Raw genomic sequence first — 17,781 nt, forward strand, 5'->3', positions numbered from 1 at the left:
CACAGATGTAAACGACTAGTGAAATGCTGTTGTGCATCCTGCAGCTTTCCTTTGTCTGAGTCAGCCAATGTGATGAACAGGGTTTGAAAGTTGTTCATTACAAACCCAAACAATTTGTGATGTGTATTTTCAGCGGTTGCTTCGCAGCACCATGGCTTTGTTTGATGATGGGATTGCTGAGGAGTTGAAAGACACTTGTGTTTCTCTCTGTGTGTTCTGTAGAGGCTGATAGGCCATTTGGGATAATGACACATGGCTTCTTCTTCTCTGGTTCTCTTCCCTTTGAGTCTCAACAGTTGAATTTTTCCTCAACTTCTCTGAACTTCTGTAGGTTTTCTGAAGCTTTGTGAACAAACTATGTGTTTTTAAAAATGTTTATTACAGTTCTCCTGCAACCATTCTAGTGAAGCCAGAGCCGCCGTGTCTGGAGGCAATCGTGATCATGGACTATAAAGCTTACAGCTTTACAGACAATATGTGATGACAAGCACTTTTTTTGAAACATACTTAAAAGAAATGAAGCTTCAGAATGACTTGTGAGGAACTTCCTCTTTTGCTTGTGAATTGAATTGAATGTGGTTGCTGGTCAGCAGCTGCAAGTTCTCCAAATTACACAACAAAATACGTCATTTTTCATGACTTTTCAAAACAACCCAACTACTTAGTTTCTTGATAGACTTTCAAAATCCTGCATTGATGCAGTTCACTTGATAGCGTGTGCTCGTAACATGACAGCTTGTTGAGCTGTTGTGTGGAGCATCACAATCATTCCAATAGTAACATATGAAGGAAATGTTGGAGCCCAAAAAATGAAACACTGTTTTCTAATTCAGATACATTAAAGGAAACATATTATCCTCATTTCAGCTTCATACTTGTATTTTGGGTTTCTACCACAACATGTTGACATGCTTTAATGTTCAAACCCATCATTTGTTCTCATACTTCTCAACACTGAAATGCTTTGTTCTAGTTACATCAGACCAGTGACTCAAAATGAGGGAATAACTTGCTTGGAATAGAAGTACTCGTGTACCGTGTCAACATAACTGAGGGTAGGGTTACTGATGCTACGAAGTACTTTCTAATGTAACGAAAGTATCCACAGCTACTGTGAGGACTGCATTCATGTTTCACAGAGTAACTTTGATTGTTTCACCTGATACGTTTTATGTGTCAGACAGTTATTGCCATATTGATACTGTGAATTGTTCATCAAAGCTGCAGACTGTTTGAAATCCTTTCAACATCCCTGTAGAGAATATTGTGTAATGCATATTTTCATCTGTCAACACCGTAATACAGTTTGACTGTGAAATACAAAAATGTGTTGTGGTCAACTCATTAAACCTTAACCTTACATGAAATATAAAGTTAATCCGCTGGGTATTCACATCCTCATATAACTGGAGCACATCTAGACTGTTCTGTTGGTTCTTGCAGCAAACAACAGAACAAGTGGTGTAGAGCGCTCATGTCAGATCTGACTCGCTTGTGGTTGTACATGTTTTCTGACAGATGGAACAGGAGAGAAGGAGAGAGGATGGTCTTTTCTAATATCATAATCATTTAGAAGCCTGGACACATGGGGATAATTAGTATTTTTAGCCACCAGATCAAATTTGAAATTCCCGCAGTGATGGCTCCAACTGTAAATAAACTAGACTCTGGGCTACACTAAACATTAATATGATCATCACTGTCAAGTAAGCCTCTTTGAAGCTTTTAGCCATCTGTGCATTCCGTGATACTGTACTTAACTAGGGCAGGGCCTGAGTTAGTATGTGTATATGTGCTTATCTTTTGGATAAATATTCCAAAGTACATATCAGTCCTGTGTGTATCATGCAAACATAATATGCTACTTGAAGGCTGGATCATTACGAGTGGCATTTGCTTGAAGTTTGAACGTTTTATGGATTCTGACCTTCTTCCAGGCGTTAAAAGCAAATGTAACACAAGAGCCATGCTTTTCTCAGGATGTGATGGACGCTGCTCAGTGGCCTCTATTAGAGCCGAGCAAGCACAGTGAGACAGAATGAGGCCATCCATCTCCTAACAAAGAACGTGGCTCTCAGACGTCGCATGGACATTGACCTAGCTGGAGAAAAACATGCATTGAGACTGTACATCCTCGAGCTTTGACACATCATTGAGGTGGGAGAAGCTCTATGTACACTGAGGAAGTGGAATAGATGAAATGTGTTCAACATTGACTCACTGAAACAGACTTCTTGTTACGACCATTGGTGCTTAGGCCATGTATTGTGGGATTATAAATTATACATAGATGCTGTTAACGATTCCTCTAATTGAACTCAGGCCTTCATATAGGATTTTAGAATAATCTCAATTAGCCCTGAGTAAATATTAGATTCAAGGCAGAAGTCAAGAGATACAACTGAAGGCTTACAAGGTTTAACTAAGTGTTATGAGCCCTGATACCTGAAGCGATTGAGCGCCACAGACAGTGTTGTGAGCTGGAATGTGCTCACGAGGCTCTGACAAGAAACAAGCCACATCCCTCGCTGGGAAAATATGTCAACAAGCTTAACAGTACGAGCTCTTCAAAGGGCAATGAAATGTATAACACATAAATGTGACATTTGTAAATATTATCTCCCTTTTCATCATATCATGAAAATGTTTTTAAAAAGTCAGTCACACCGAAAGTTAGGGACTGTGATTTAGAAAAAGAAGTCCACCACTCCGACCACCTCTTATTTACTTTTTGACAAACTACACAAAGGACTCACTACTTCTGATCCAATAAGAACAAAATATATGTGTGTGTGTGCGTGTGTGTGTGTGTGTGTGTGTGTGTATATATATATATTATAACTCTGACCTGAACATCTAATTCCAAACTCTTTGAAATCACTGGCCATCCACTGACTGCTTTCAATACCTTAACCTAAACCTAATCCTAATCTGAGAATAGAATGATTTAGCCTTGCCATAGATGTAACCATTATTCTAGTCTTATTACTAAAACCAAGTTATAATGTAGACTAGCCTCTAAAGAAAGTTACGACAAGCCCAAATGTCCAGTCACACAAAGGCATTGCATAGAAACACATCATTATAGATGCGAGACGACATATAAGGAAAAGTATTTGAGTCATTGTTACCTGAGCGCTTCAACATTTCCACTCTTATGCACACAGGTCACTTCTCTGGTCTGGTAGCCGACCTGCAGGTCCCAGAACTTTCCACCTGGCCGGTTCTGACGGTTTCTGTTCCTCTTCTTCTTGATGAGTTCTCTGGTCTCAGGGTCCTTCACCTTACCCCTCTCCCTTAACCTCTCCCGGACTTTCTCTCTCATTTTCTCTTTCTTCTCTTTGTTTTTTGCCTTTTTCTGTCGTTTGGGCCTATCCGCCTGTCGGGATGGCCTATCTGGTTTCCTGTTTGCCCTTCCCAATTTTCTGTTGGGTCTGGATGGTTTGTGTCCATCTCTGGACAGTTTATCACCCTCTTTGGACCTTTTGTCTCCCTCTTTGTGCTGTTTGTCACCCTCACTGGACAGTTTGCTGCCCTCTCTGGACTGTTTGTCACCCTCTTTGGAAAGTTTATCAGTTTCCTTGGATAGTTCGTCACTATCTCTGGGTGGTTTGTCCGCTTGTCTGGCTTGCCTTGGCATTGGGACAGAGCAAGGCCCCCATGGTCCCACCCTAAGGCTGTAAAGGCTCTCCTCTCCCTCACAGGGCCCTGGCTGGCATGTCTGAAATTCAGTCAAGTTTGGGCAGGCTGCCCCACCAAACAGTGGCGGAGCCAGAACGAAGCGGATCCGGTTCTGTAGGCCCATTCCACAGGTTTTAGAGCAGTAAGTCCACAGGCTGAACTCAGATACCACACAGTCCCGTGGACAGGGAATAAGACAGGCCTGCTCTAGGCGTGGTTTAGGCTCAAAGTATTCGCAGATTGCGTCTTCTGCCGGCTCACCATCCACTTTCTGGACACAGCCAACCTCACGGGTCTGGATGCCCTCCTCTCCCCGGGTACACACAGCAGGGCGCTGCACCCCAGCACTGCGCATCGACACCGGGACACACTGGTTCCAGGCACCGAGCTGCCAGTCGTATAGATCTTTGTGCCAGTCGCACATTCGGAAGCAGCTCTGCTGGTTGTCAGGCCGTTCTGTCTGGTCGCAGTTGGTGTGCAGGGTGGTCCAGCCTTCAGAGTGGGCACACCATACCGCCCTGCTCTGGCTGCCGCCGGGTCCACACTCACTGCCCATGCAACGACCCCACGGACCTGTAAAGAGTAAGATAAAAGAGAAGTCAAGGAAAGGTCAAAGTGCATTAAAACCTTGCTCGTAAAAGAGCAGTAAAACAGTCAGACATCAAACCCCAACGTTAGCCAAACATATTCAGAAGGGAACACAAAGGTATACCAACACTTTCAGGTTTACATCCGATAGATAGTCAGATAGTCAGGATAAACCTTTGGCCCGTTACAACCTGTCTGTTCATCTGATTGCTGGTGTTCTTTGTCCCGCCAGACTTTGTGGCAGAGATGTCCCCATGTTCCTAGATCTAAGACCTAAGTTGTAATCAATCAATCAGAACTATTTTTAACAGGCAAAAAATATCAATCAAAAGCAAGTTTTAATATTCCACAGAAAAAAGGGTATTATTTGTAGTTCTAAAGTGCTTCTAAAGACAACCCTACTGCCTTTCCACTTCGCCTAAGTGCTTCGGAGTGCAATACTGTGATTGCACTTTCACTGGATTTGTGAGAATGCAATTATCGTTCTAAGTAAACATTGACTTTCGACACAAAAGCCCTGTTCGGAGCGCAGCAGATGCAGAGCAGCTGAAGACTCAATCAATACAACATAAAAATTAACTGATATGATGAATGGCCTTTGCGATCATTAGCCATGACTGCTGTTACAATGCTGGGAACCTGTGTAGGTCCAGAGTCTGCAGAGCATCACTCAGACACTAATGAGGTTTTCCCATGATCACAAAGTAACTATTTTGAACCTATAAGATTGCAGAGTTCGCTACACTAAGACCACAAAATAATTCTTATATAATTGAAAAATTGTATCATTAATAATCATCACACACTCACAAAGAAAACAAAACATAAATGACCTTTGGCACCATTCACTTTCCACTGAATGAAGCCTATTAAGCAATCATAAGAAAAATAAATTAAAACTTCAACATGAAATGCAGTGGAAAAGATGTCACATCCTTCCCCTCACCGTTATTTCGAGATGAGATATCTGGGAAAAGTTGCTAAAAACAGTACAATGATGAGGGCTTAGCTCAAACAATATAATAATAATAATAATAATAATAATAATAATAATAATAATAATAATAATAATAATATTAATTCAAAATCAGTCCCTGAATTTGGATTTATTCCTGCCTCTGACCTCTTGGTTAAAACATTGTGAACCACCATGATGCCTGATGGTGGTAAGAGAGGGAAGCCATGGCTGATCACAGGCATCTTAATCAAAGAGCAGAAGTGGGTCATTTCTTCCCATCAGCAGCACCGAGGCCCTGCAGTGGGAACCCAATGGGTCCTGGTCAACCGACGCCAGGTTCGCCATAAAACAATGGAGAATACCCAAGAAGTGAAAACTGTTGCCAGAACTACACTTGGTGTCGGTATTGAACATCTTCGGATTTGATTTATTTTGTTTAACTGGTCAAAGTGCAAAAACTGACAAGAATTCTATTCTGAACTGGACAGTGACGTGTGATCTATTGAGGGCACGGCCTCTGCTGCATTTCTAATTGTGTAAGACATATTTCGATGAGAAAAACTTGTATTAATGTTTTTTGTGTGTGTATACATTTTAGCAAATGAAAAAAGTGCAGCCTAGAGTCTGTCTGTGTGCCAAAGGAAGTACTTTACTCTTCCTAACATTTATGTGCAGTATGTTTGGTTTTTAAGTCAAGGATAAATCCTGTGGTAACCATGAATGTCTGTACAGATCTTCGTGGCATGCCTTGATGTCGAGATCTTCTAGTAGATAAGCAAAATGTTTTGACCTGATGGTGGCGCTAGATAACAATGTGGGGGCTGACCAAAGTCAAAGTACTGTAATACATTCTTTGGAAACCTTAAATCTCTGCACCAAATTCCATGTCAATCTTACCAATAGTCGTCAAGGTATTTCAATCAAAAAAAAGAATGTCAACCTAATGGTGGCGCTAGAGAAAACGTCAGGGGATCGGCACAGTCAGCAGACCTCATCCATCCTGATCTTGAATGTCTGTGCACAGCTTCATGTCAATCCATCGAACAAATCCATTGAAAGTGATGGATCCACCAAACCTGCAGACCGCTGCTGAAGTGGCTTGAAAGAGGACTTCAAAACTGCGACTGCAAATGAAATTTGTGTTCAAAGGTATGATTTGCCAGACTGTCTAAACTCCCAGTGAGAGCAGCCATGAAAAAGAATCAGCTTTAACTGTCTATAATTCATTGTGCTCAGAGTATAAAGGCAGAGGCTGCATTAAACAGTGCTTTATGGTTTCACTCGATACAGCAATGAAAATGTCAACGGAAGAACCAGCAGGCTGTATTAGCTTACAGTTGCAGGCACGAGGTCTGGATCAATACAAATCAATAGTGGGAGCAAAGAACTGCCCCGGACACAAGAGACAGCTGCAGTCACAGATCTGGCATCTCTGACCAGCTGCCATTATGCTCTTTACACCACAGAAAGAATAGGATTTCTGTGGCACACCACTCATTTAATGCAACATTTAATGATGCCTATTCTGTCAGTAATGAGATGAAATATAGGGAAAAGGCTAAATGCTGCAAGGCTGAGTAAACATTATGGCTGGAGTATTCATCCACATCCAGCACTGTAAAGAGGCCCAGCGTCTTTATAGCCACAGAGTATTACCTCCTCGACAGGAAGCTCCACGCAGCAGTTCGGCGTAATTTATGAACATACCCATGAATGACACGGTTATCGCCAGACCGATGGTGAGCGTAACAAAACTAAATGAGGATGGTTGTACCAACGCTGGCCTACATCGCCTATCACCCACTGAGAGGAGCCAGGAGGCATGAAGGGCACTGCGACAACAAGGCTGAAACTCCAGGATGGATGTCACACATCTAATCACACCCCTCAATAATGCTGTTGTTACACTGACCGGAGCTGGTTTCTATTAACTGCAAATAAAGAAGACCTCAAAGATAATTACTTTACTAACTGCTCAATAGCAAAAGTGTTTAGTTGCATTTGTCATTACATATTACTGCTGTTTTTGTCAGCCGAGCTTTGTCAAAAGCACCTTTAAATAGCTTGAAAGCCTCTACACCACCAAACATCATATATTCTGTAATTATGTGGAGAATACAAAATGAGACATTAGCTATAAATAAGCAGCTGTGTTTAGTAGCCACCAACAGCTAGCCTAACTGTTTCTGTTCGTCACCCTAAAGTAGTCCGTTATGGCAAGAAAGGATCCATCTGCTTTGAAACTATAGCAAGAGTTCAGCAGGCAGCCTTGCAGTGACATTACACATTTTGGTGAGAAGCTAAATGATATGGTAATTATGTCAAAGCAAGGTGCAATGTGTAGGATCTTGACAGACTTTTTGTTCAAAACTGAACTGAAAAGATGAACTTACATTATCACTAGAATGTGAAGATGTTCTGTCAAAGACGTCTGTGTATTGTGTCGCAGAGATATCCACTGAAGTGAGCATGCTAACCAGCTAGCCCCAGTCCGTCCTGTCTTGTTTGTCCTAATTGTCATAAACAGTTTTGTCCAGATTTATATTTGTAAGTGTGATATGAGACATGAACATGGTATCAAACTATAAATGCCAAGCAGTGTTTTCAGGAAAAATGAAAAGGAAGGATCAACAGGAAGAGGAACTTCCAAAAAGTGAATACAAGAATACAGCATTAACATCAACAGCAAGAGTGGGTGAACGGGCTGATTGGACCAGTGAGAAAAAAGAAAATCAGTAAAGGAGGTCAGCTTCTGCTGGTAGCCACAGTCCACCACACAGTCCTATGATCCTCAGCCCCAGGGCTCTACTGTGAGCTTCTCTCCTCCCCACATCAGCACCATTAAAGTACAAGTGACTTCTACTGAGAACACTGGTACAGCATGAAATACGGATTGGTCTCTGTCACACTCTCAGCAGCCCAATTTTGCGGGTTCCTCAGATGTACAAACCATATAAGAGCCTTTGCTGAATCCCATCCCTCTTACTTACGGTTGCTACGTCTGTCAAGCTTTCCATTCTTGCATGGCACCTCGCAGTAACAACAGTTGCAGCAAACTGTTGACTGCATTTTTTAAACAATGGGTCCTTGATTTTAGACAGGAGAAGGTAGATCAGTTTCCCTCATTTCATGCATAGTGTCTTTTGAAAATATACTTGCGTGTGCACAGGAAACGTACAGTTTCCACTTGTTACATGTATACAGTCTCTTCTCAAAATGTAGTTTACTTATGTTTTCTGTTTCATTATGCAACTACTTGGTTAATTTTAGAGCAACAAAAGCACTTGGTTGGCCTTAGAAATAGATCGTTGTTTGGGTTAAAATGATTATGTTTTTTACATAAAATACTACGATTGGTACGTAACAAAACTACATTAAAATAAGTTGGCCTTTTCTCAAATGGGACAGAAACAGCGGTCGTGAAAGTCCTGTGCATGTTTGAATCGGCCTACGGTCCCCCCCCTGCACTACACATACTGTCTTTATACTACATCAGTTGCTGTGATCGTCAAATGATTGATGGGAGTGAGAACGGGTTGGCTTTCATCAGCAGTTGGCTTGGGCCTTGAGAAGGCTTCAGGTTGCACTCTATACACAAAGTGTCACACAAAATTGACCCTGATCCCCTGACTTTCACATAAAATTCAATTTTTGATTTGAGTTACTTGCTCAGCAGATTGATACAAATCAATAGAGTGAAAAAAGGATGATCTTTGAAGGAAGTAAATTATGTCTTTGCAGCTGCAACACACATTTATGTCCACTTTTCAGAGATAAGTCCACTTAATAGGTGTCAGGCCACAGGGGAGCAGGAAAAAAGCTTCTCTTCATAATGTTTCTCAACAGGTTTATCTCCTCTGTAGCTTGCCAGCACAAGACAATTGAGATCTGTGTGAAATGATTTCGCTCCCCAATAATGAGATTAGTCCTTCTGGACACACCACCCGGACCTCCTACCTGGTCTCCCTCCCGCTTTCCCCATGATGCCAAACAGAAGATTGGCATTGGCATTTACAGGAGATGATGGAAACCAGTGTGAGATGTGCATCCCACCACTGGCTTTTAGATGGAAAGGCGAGATAAATGAGAGCGGCAGCAGGCAGTCAATCTGTATTCATGTTGAACACATTTATCCACGATAAAGGGACTGTGAAAAGGTTATCATTAACCACTGGATGCCCTCATGCGGAGCAACACAGTCAAATGAAGAATTTCTATTCAGCTGTAAATCCATAATAACAGGCCGTCTGCAAAGATAAACAGCCAGCAAATGATTGAATCCTTTCTCTTTAGTTTGAAGTTTTCTGGTACCACAGACTGTGTTACTGTTCTGAAAATTGGTTTTATTTACATACAGTGCTCCTAGAAAAGTCCCTTTTGCTTCGGAAGGTTCCTAACTGAGTGAACTCACCCGGAAGTATCTAAGTGGCCGCCATGATAAGAGCTGTTATAATTATCTGAATGCTAAGGAAAGGTGCTTCAATGCTTCCTTTATTAGCTCCTTTCCTTTCCCAAAATCCGTAATGTCACTATAAGGCTGCCTGCTGAACTTAAATACGTACATCCAAACACACGACGCATGAACTCTTGCAATAGTTTCAAACCCGATGGATAGCTTAGTGGAGTCGGATTCTCTAAACACCACAGTTGGCTTTTCCTAACTCCTCGTGAATTCTTCCTCACATCTTTCTTTGACCCAGTGACGTTTTCCTAAGAGGTCAAGGGTCAAGGTCAATAGACGTTAGGAGGAAATCTTTGGACCGAGGCGCGAGGAGGGATCTCTGAGAAGCCATGAGCGACGACGCACTAGAGCAGCCTTCCAGGAAGTGTTTTAACGGCCCACACGCCCCTCTCTGTTCATCAGTTATTTGATTGGATGCTGCTTGATATGAGTTACATAATTATCAAAAGCCTCTACAGCTGTTAAAGCCGACTGACAGCTGATCCAGCTGTGATCAGCTGATCCGCCTTCATCAGAAACGAACATCACTTCACGTGACGCTTCAGAGGAAAGAGGATCTCATTTCTCTTAAAACATATGTCCTTGTTTTCTCTCTCCTCACAGGAAAAGACGCAAGTGAGGGAAACGTGGATGCAATTAAGAGGCCCAGTCCCAACGTCCCCCCTAAAGCCTCAAACCCTGAACCCTCAAGGACTTACTGACGTCACCTGGTTAGTGGGTGAGTGTGAAAGACTGAGGGCTTGAGATGGTGTAAATATGAACGGGACAGCACTTTGCTGCAACATATCACGTTACCATGAAAACGACAAAAGATATGATGTATAATTGTGTGTATTTATTTTATACGTTGTACTCCCTGGTTTGAAAGTCTTCAGGCTCTTTCCTCACAAGATGAGGTCATTCATATAATCTGATTTCATGTGTTTCTATCTTCCATCTTTAACCCTTGATGTTTCTGAGTACATTTAATATTCCAGGCTGAACACATGTGAGCCGTCCTCTTTGTTTACCTTTTTTTTTACATCTCCATGCGTCCACTGGTTACCCCGTGTTTAACGTCACATTGCAATGATTTGTGGGTAATTCCCTTAGGCTAAGTTAGCATCCTATGCTGACTTATGGAAAGGGTTCATAAAGGGCTCACAATGTCTGCCAGAGATTGCAGATTCTGATAATCTTAGACTTAGGTCTGAACCAAAAGTCTGATGCAAAGATATGAAAATGTTTTGTACAGCAATTTAAGACACCACACACTATACTGTATCTAGCTAACAGCTCGGCATTAACTAGCTTACAATAACAAAACACATTTGTCAGTCCCTGATGTTGTGCCGTGATTTGCGTGTCAATATTCAAACTTAACCGGCCACTGAATGTTTGTGTTTTAATGTGAATTGTTGAGCACATTTAGATATAAAAATAACTAGCTTTGTACATTACCAAATGATCAAATTCTTATTTGAACTAACCGTTTGGCAGTACCTCCTGGCCCACCAGTGAGTTGCTACATGTAGTGTCTGCCAACACTATCTTTGCCACGATTTACACAGGTATGCTGCTTGCTTTGCTATTTTGCCTATTACGTCGCCATGCTATATTGGGGTATTGTACCACCTCAAGACTCCATATTCTGCAGCGGATTCGTCATACAGACTTTACCAACCTAATGAACCTAATAGCCCTAAATCGTGTCTGCCAGCCTCTGGTGCTTCTCTGCATTACACAGCTTTTCCTGGCAGCTTTCACAACATTAGAATTGCCGAGCCTCATGGGCTCAAGGGAAAGCATTATGATACTGATATCACTGCAGACCTACAAGCTAACTGGTTTATCCTCTCTCTCTGGCCTCTCCGTCTCTGTCTCATTCTTGAACATTCTTACTGCTACTCTCATGCTTTCAGTATGACTTCTTGCAGCTGTGCCTTTCATTATTATTTTTTAAGTCTTTTTTTTCCTCTTAATTCCATCATGCACAATGTCACACAAGGCAATGCTGATCAAATTGATGAAACAAGAAGATATGGTTAATTCAAGTCTGCCTTGTTCAAAAGGTAGCATGTATGGCCTTCCCATTCATCCCCACTCTCTAACCAATCATGAGGGTAATGCATCTGTTTATCAACCAGGAATATCAACCAACACGTATAGAAAAGGAAGAGAAGATATTTAAACCTTTTTCAACACCTTTAACACGGAGGATGGAAAGATTTAAAATGAAAACCCGAAAGTGGGAGTGAAAAAGAGAACCCTGTTTCAGATGTATCCACATTATTGTAGACATTGCCTCACATGTGGGAAACGGTGTTTCATATCATCATATTTCACTGCTTACGATCTGTCTGCTCCAATCTTCACCACCTTCCCTGTCTGTTTCAGGGTGAACTGCTTTCAGGAAGCTGTATAGCGACTCTGGCTGAGTGCCTCTGGTCTTTGATCTACAGACGTCTTCATCAAAGAGGAGCTTGTAGTAAATGACAGGACAGTGGTCTGTTTGGTCCCAGGGTCAGCAAAGACCCCCTGCTAGTTGATGGAAGGTACAGCATGAAAACAGATCGGTTTCTACAGAATCCCAGTGTCAGCCTTCCAGACACAACAGCGCAATATGACTGGATTTTGTTAATTTGTAAGAACCAGACCTCACATGGGGGGGATTCATGAAGCATTACCAAAGCCGTGAACACTAATCCAAAGACAATATGTGGTGTTAAGACAGTGTTTAGTTTGTAACCTAAGAGCATGGTGAGAATAATGACTTGGCTACAGTTTGCTGAGTATATTAGATAGAAGGTAAGGAGAAGCACCAGAAGCTCAAACAAACCAGCGTTCATGCATCTTTCATAAGGCTTGTCAGAATAGCGTAGCCATCCCTTTCAGGGGGGGACATTACACGGCTCATTTGGGGAGTCTCGCTGCTACATGGAAAACAGCTTCACAACAGCAGCGCAGAGCAGACTGCTGCTTGTTAAATGTTGCATTGGGCTTTGGATATTGTAACGCGGACCTGAAGCAGAACATGAACAGATGGTACTGACTTGTATTGTTTTTTTGCCTTTCAATAAGGACCAGCAGCTGTTTATTTTCATATTTTTTAAATTATCATCGTTGCATCCATATGGATTTAATCAATTTTGGACTGCAGCTGCTGATAGCAGGCATGTTGTCCATTCATACATAAAACAAATCCAAGCAGGTACTCACTTTATTCTTCAACGTTTTTAGTAAAAGGTCTGCGTTTTATTCAAGACTTTTTTTTTCACAATTCCAACGCAAAGTTCAGCGAAACCAACATAAAAATGTTTGTATGGCCAAAAACCAACAATCTGCCTTTTAAGGTATATGCCTACAAGTGCATCCATGGCTATTGACTTAACTTTAAGTTCATAGTCAATATATATATATATTATTATTTATTTATTTTTTTTTTCAACATAGAGCGTTGCATGCTATCGTTAGCCCAAATCACTTTTGTACTTTACACTGTCATGGCATTTCCTTCTCTAGACTCTGTGTACAAACAGATTTGGACCCTTAGATTCATCCTCTGAAGGTGGTAAAGCTCCTCCATATGTTTGAGTGAGTGTAGTACTCATCGGAACTCTTCATAGTAATCATATAACTGTGACTACATTTATTTTCACCTTTTCTTGCCAAGATTCTAGTTTTTCTTTGGCTTATTCTGACCTTTAGAAATGTGATTCGTAAAAAGGAGAGAATGATGTTCAACTGTTGCAATAATTGTGTTTCCAAACACTTTGAAGCAGGAGACAAAAGTATATGTAAACATGCAGAGACAATATATCTCCTTAAAACACAAACAATATATTTTGACTTGGCATTCACACTGTTAAATCACAAGAAAACAGATTTAAAGACAATTTTGAGCTGTGTATAAATGTAGTATTTATGCAATCAAGAAAGAACGGCTGTCTTGGCATGGACCCTGTGGTAATCAGCTGAAACTCCTGCTGCTGCTGTGTTACCTAGGATTGGAACAATACTCTGATCAGACAGATGTAGCTTTGGTCCCCACAATGATGAACAAAGGATTTCTGGGAGGTTTCTGTAAATGTGAGTAAAGGGCAAATCTTTCTGCTGCTAACAAACACATATAACCAGCTACAGAAACACTGCTGAAGTTCACTGGCAAAGGTAAGACTCAGTGCCTAATCAATACATTTCACCAGAAACATACGATTTATATGTATATATTTTCCTGTGCAATGTAGTCATTCACCATGAATGGGTCAGAATGTAATGACTATCTATTTAAAGAGAAGGGATGAGATGTTTTTGTAGGCCAACCCCGGAAGTCAGCATCGCATTGATTCCCTTGACAAAAATCGAATGGGATTTTTCCATTGGATTTTGGATTATTGCAGAAAATAAGCTCTTTGCCAAACACATACTAACACGTTATGTTCAGCAAGATAATCTTCACAATTGAACACCCCCTTTATGATGTTTGTGATGTTTATGATGCCTAAATGCCAGAATTGTTTTTTGAAGTACAAATGAAAATAGCAAGTACTTCTCAAAAGAACAGAAATGTGCACCCGTGTTGATCCTACGCTGTTGATTACGAGGCAGCGATAGAGCGAAGAAAAGTGCAGTTACGGGCTAATTTAAAGACAAACATAACAGACAGAAATACCTTCAGTCTGTTTTCTCTCAGTTTCGTGATGGATCAATGTAGCCGTGCCCCTGCTAAAGCTAATTTGTTTTATTGATATATCAGAGGGAAGGGCTGTCTAGTAGGGGTGTGCATTTGTCCTTCTCAAGATGATACGATACAGTTCAATATAGCACTTTTATTGATATAACCTGAGAACACACACAGAGAGAATTTCTGTCCGTTACGTTTGTTTCTAAATTAACCTGATATCGTGCGTTTGTCCATCAAACCGGATACAAATCTGCTGAGACGGCAGATTTTGCAAATTTGAACTAGCTGAAATTAGGTGGGAAACACTGGAGTATAACACATTTTTGAAATATTTAATCTTTAGTAAGAGTCTAAAATGAATCCTCTTCACAACAGAAACTTGAGAAAAATCTGATATTCTCATTCCCAATCTCCATTTCATTTTTTTATTGCATGGAAAGAGCCTCGTACAGGATGACAGCATTGTTGTTGTTTTTTTTACTAAACGCTGGAAATTATGAAATGTAGCTTTTTTTTCTTTTAATAAAATGGATAATTTGTTAATCAAAGTAATAATCAACAGAATAATCACTTATCAAAATAGTTTTAATCGCAGCCCTACTACCACCCCGTGTTTCAAGTCCAATAGTTTTTCTGCTCAGGCTTGAAAATGATCAGAATGATCGGCAGATGAGCACGAAATAGGTGAAGCGCAAAAACTGATACAATTGTCATAAAATTATGAAAACAAATATAAACACTGTGTGATCAGAGAGTTCCAGTTTGGTTGTTTTTCAGTGTGTGTGTGTGTGTGTGTGTGTGTGTGTGTGTGTGTGTGTGTGTGATTTGTGTGAACTGACCCTTTAAGAAAAGTAACCAAGCTAATATGCTTTTAGAGCAAAGTCAGACTTCCAGATATTTGTACCAGTGCCATTCAGATATCGTATGATGGAGCTGTTTTTAATGACTTCTTGCGTCTGCTGCTCGTAGAAGACGAGCAGAGGGCAGCGTGTTTGCCAGCTCACTGTGACTCATCTGTATGCTACCTGTATGCCATCAACAACAACACAGAAGACTTCAGAGGAGGGGTGCACACTTACACAGACACATGGAGGTGCTGATGCTACAACTCTACTCAAGCAGAAAACAGATGCTAGTTATCCCACTAAATATGCCCGAGTGACTGACGAGAGTTAAGAGCACATTTATCTCAAGTGTTTTCAAAAGGATTAATTACACACTGCCACCCACTCACAGCCACACTGTGTTCCACTGTTATGATTACTAATTGATATTCATGCAGCAAGCAATCAAATATACTACTACATAATGGTAATCTTTAAGAGCGTTTAACTTGACAGAGCTGGCGTTAGCCGCAGAGGGAGTCTGTCTATAGGGGTGTGCGTTCTTCCCTTCTTCAAGATGATAAAATACAAAAAGAAATTAAATGAACCATGCAATAATACGATACAGTTGAATATAGCACTATCTCGATAAGATCTGATTCAGTATAAGTAAGTTCATAGTATTCTCATGACATGGCACACATTTGCTCTATCAATATGGCTCATTGCAGCTCATTGGTTGTGATTTAATGATCGTAAACCTTCAATTCATCTGTTGTTTGCCTTATACATGTAATGATGATGTGATTGAATACTATGAATTAGTGACATGGTGTCCCACATTGTGAAACCACAAAGGCAACAACTGTATATATATATGTATATGGGAAACATGGGGAAATACACCCCCACTGACTCTGTCACCCCAGGACAAATTCCCACCGGTCACTCCCCTGCATCCCTTCTATTACACTCGACACTCTTACACTACACTTACATCTCACTTGTTTATAGTGTTAGACATGTTGGAGTGTTTTGCGAAATTGTGATGCCCCTACACGGAAGGCCATGGTTATTAGGTGTTAACAAGCACCTTAAAAACAACAAATAAAAGTTTAGAAAAACAAAAAATGAAATTGAGAGCGAAATAGTGCGCTAGGTCTCTTTGTAAGAGTGACCTGTTGCACAGACAAGTTTCTGTCACACACCCTCTGCTGCACGGGGGGGGGGTGCATACACACATGCATACACACACACACACACACACTCACGTACGTGAGGTATGCACAGGTGCACTCATTGGACCACGTCTGCATTCCAGCACTGACGCCATCATGTCTATGCACTCACTTTGACCTGGATGAACAGTATGGTCATCCAGGAATGACAAAAATTTAAGGGGGGGTTACCATGACACTGTCATGGCCCACGGAGGCACCAAGAAAGGGGGAGAATAAATATTCTCGGTTTTCAAGGATCAGGGGCTGAGTCGGGGGAGAAGCCCACCAGGTTGGAACCTGCGCTGGGTTAATCTTTAACTTTCTTCTCCGGACATTTGGAAATAGCCTGCTCACTGGGTCGGTTTTTTTTTAAAGACTTTGTTGATTTTAATCTTTTTATGGTGATCACGTTTTCTCTGTATTTGGACCAAGGGAATATACTTTGAATTGGACAAAAATAAATAAGGAACTTTTTTAACTTTTTCCGACCGACTCTTTTCTTCAACTGTTTTGGGAACTCAGAGAGGAGAGGGCTTCTCTTAAGGGAGAGACAGCCCAGCCCCTGCGGTAAGTCTGCAGCGATCCAGAACGGCGCACAACTGATTGCATACTTTATGCGCACACACATCTTCACATTCTAGCATTCGTTTTCAATAGTTAAGAGAAACCCGGAGAAGTCCCGCTTTATTTTGAAAGAGCTTTATATCTGTTGAACTCTGAGCAGGGATGGATAAATTTAAATTGAATATAAAATAAATAAATTCAATAAAATAATTTATAAGACCGACGGCTATTCGAGCGACCGGTTATACTGTTTAGTATATCACTGTTTGGCGATTCGGAAAAGAAAGCAAACGGGCTATCGATACTGGGCTCGTGTTGGCGATTTATGACCATTTAGGGCAAATCAGCTACCGGTCCGAGATTCTCTTAAGCGGAGGCATTGAGGCAAATCAGGGAGGGGTGAGCTATCGGCCACGCTCTCACATTAGGCCAGGTGAGCGACTCACATAGAGAGAGTACTGGAATCCGCTATCTCTCCCCCTTCTCGCAGCCTCTCGTTGCAGTCAGGGGCGCTCACAGGGAGTGACCGGACAGCGGGGCACAAGTGCCGTGGATCCGTGGTCACTCCGACGGCAGCTCGGGTCTGTCCGTCGCCGGCAAGGGTCCTCTCAGTTCGCGCATCCACAGCTGAGAGCCCCTTGTTCCACTTTTGTTCGTTTCAACCAAAAGGCCTCTTATTTATTTAGTACTTTTTGTTTCTTGATAAAATTAAAACATTTTGATCAGAAATAATTTGGAATAAATTAAATAAAAAATAATTAAAAAAAAAAAAATTTTCATTAAAATATTTTTTTTGTTATTTTGATTAAAAATTAAAATTA

The 17,781-nt window shown here is 41.2% G+C and overlaps 1 protein-coding gene across 2 annotated transcripts in view; it reads right to left on the minus strand.

The window, feature by feature from the left end:
- thsd7aa (thrombospondin, type I, domain containing 7Aa) overlaps positions 1–17,781 on the minus strand; it is a 186,382-nt gene that overhangs the window by 110,764 nt on the left and 57,837 nt on the right. For both annotated transcript variants that reach the window (XM_031875803.1, XM_031875802.1), the window contains exon 2: positions 3,132–4,254. In XM_031875803.1, the coding sequence (XP_031731663.1) occupies positions 3,132–4,254 (1,123 nt within the window). The remainder of the gene's footprint in view (positions 1–3,131; positions 4,255–17,781) is intronic.

This window comes from Anarrhichthys ocellatus, unplaced genomic scaffold, assembly GCF_004355925.1.
Source record: "Anarrhichthys ocellatus isolate YVR2014 unplaced genomic scaffold, GSC_Weel_1.0 scaffold96, whole genome shotgun sequence".
Taxonomy (NCBI): Eukaryota; Metazoa; Chordata; class Actinopteri; order Perciformes; family Anarhichadidae; genus Anarrhichthys; species Anarrhichthys ocellatus.